Source organism: Tuber melanosporum (assembly GCF_000151645.1).
Source record: "Tuber melanosporum whole genome shotgun sequence assembly, scaffold_187, strain Mel28".
Lineage (NCBI taxonomy): Eukaryota > Fungi > Ascomycota > Pezizomycetes > Pezizales > Tuberaceae > Tuber > Tuber melanosporum.
The window spans coordinates 134,568-135,970 of NW_003298849.1; the positions used below are offsets into that span (position 1 = coordinate 134,568).

A 1,403-nucleotide genomic window follows, 5' to 3' on the forward strand; every position below is an offset into this window, starting at 1 on the left:
TCAGTCTGTTTTGTATTCCCATTTCACTGGCTGTCTTTTTCCACAATCTTGATGTGAATAGTATTCCTCGATCTGTGATGATATTCTTCGAAAGACCATGGAGTCGAAAGATTTCTCGGAGGAATATCCGTATAAAATCCATCGTGTCAATATCTTTTCTGACCGGGATAAAATGACTCATTTTGGTCAGAAGATCCACTATGACCAGAATGCTGTCGCAATTCTGTGATGGTGGTAGATCCGTGATGAAATCCATCGTAATTGTTTCCCAGGGTCATTCGGGGATTTCGTTTGATTTCAGCAATCCGTAAGGTGCGTGTTTAGCTGTTTTCGTTCTTTGGCATATGTCACAATTCTTGATGAATCTTTTGACATCCTCGCGTAACCCTGGCCAATAGAATGACCTCATGATGAACTCCGTGGTTTTAGCCGTTCCTCCGTGTCCAGCCGTCCTGATATTGTGATGTTGTCGTATGATGTTTGTCCTTATCTTTTCTTCTTCTGGGATCCATTCTTTTCTGTCGTACCACATGGTTCCGTCCTTCCATTGGCATAAGCCTAACGCGATCCCCTTTATTTCCTTTTTTCCTTCTCTTAATGCTTCTCGTACGGCCTGAATCGTTTCGTCCTTGTCCTTGGCCTCCTTAATTCCTTTCTCTTCTTCTGATGTGAATTCAACAACCTCTATTGCCTTGAAGCACATCTTTGGCAATAGTATTCGTGTCTTCTGTTTGATCCTTTTGTCTTCTTTCGTTTGTGGTTTGTCGCTTGCGATCCTTGTGAGAGCGTCTAGTTTTCCGCTCTCTTTTCCTGGTCGGTATTCGATCTTGAAGTAGTATCTGCTAAGATCTTCCATCCATCTTATCTGATGATCATTCAATTCCTTCGTGGTCATGAACGGGACGAGGTTCTTGTGATCGGTAAGAGCTCGGACCGGGTGGTCGCTGTTCAAGACGTATCTTCTCCATTCTTTTAATGCTTGAACTATTGCTAATAGTTCTTTGTTTGCAACATCATAGCTGCATTCCGCAGGAGTCATTGTCTTCGATCTATAGGCCACTGGTCTCCATTTTCCATCTTCCCATTCTTGCGATAGTATGCCTGAGCATACGTATTTGGAGGCGTCCGTCTCGATCATTGTTTTTCGATTTGGGTCGAAATAGACAAAAATTGGTGCCGATGTCAGATGCGTTCTGATAGCGTCATATGCTTTTTGTTCCGTTTTTCCCCATTCCCATTTCTTGTCTTTCTTGGTTAGGTTATAGAGTGGTTTAGCCAGCCTGCTAAATCCTTCTATGAACCTTCGATAAAAGTTGCAGAATCCCATAAAGCATTGAACATCTGTTTTGTTGTTGGGTTTGGCCCATTTCCAAATTGCTGCCATTTTGCCTGGGTCAACCTTG

General features: G+C 42.8%; 1 protein-coding gene across 1 annotated transcript; it reads right to left on the minus strand.

The window, feature by feature from the left end:
- Positions 1–256, minus strand: GSTUM_00003717001 (uncharacterized protein; the record flags this gene model as incomplete). The annotated part of the gene is made up of 3 exons (XM_002837351.1): positions 1–30; positions 97–114; positions 206–256. The coding sequence occupies 3 exons, from the start codon at positions 254–256 to the stop codon at positions 1–3; spliced, it is 99 nt and encodes a 32-aa protein (XP_002837397.1).
- Positions 257–1,403: the final 1,147 nt, after the last annotated feature.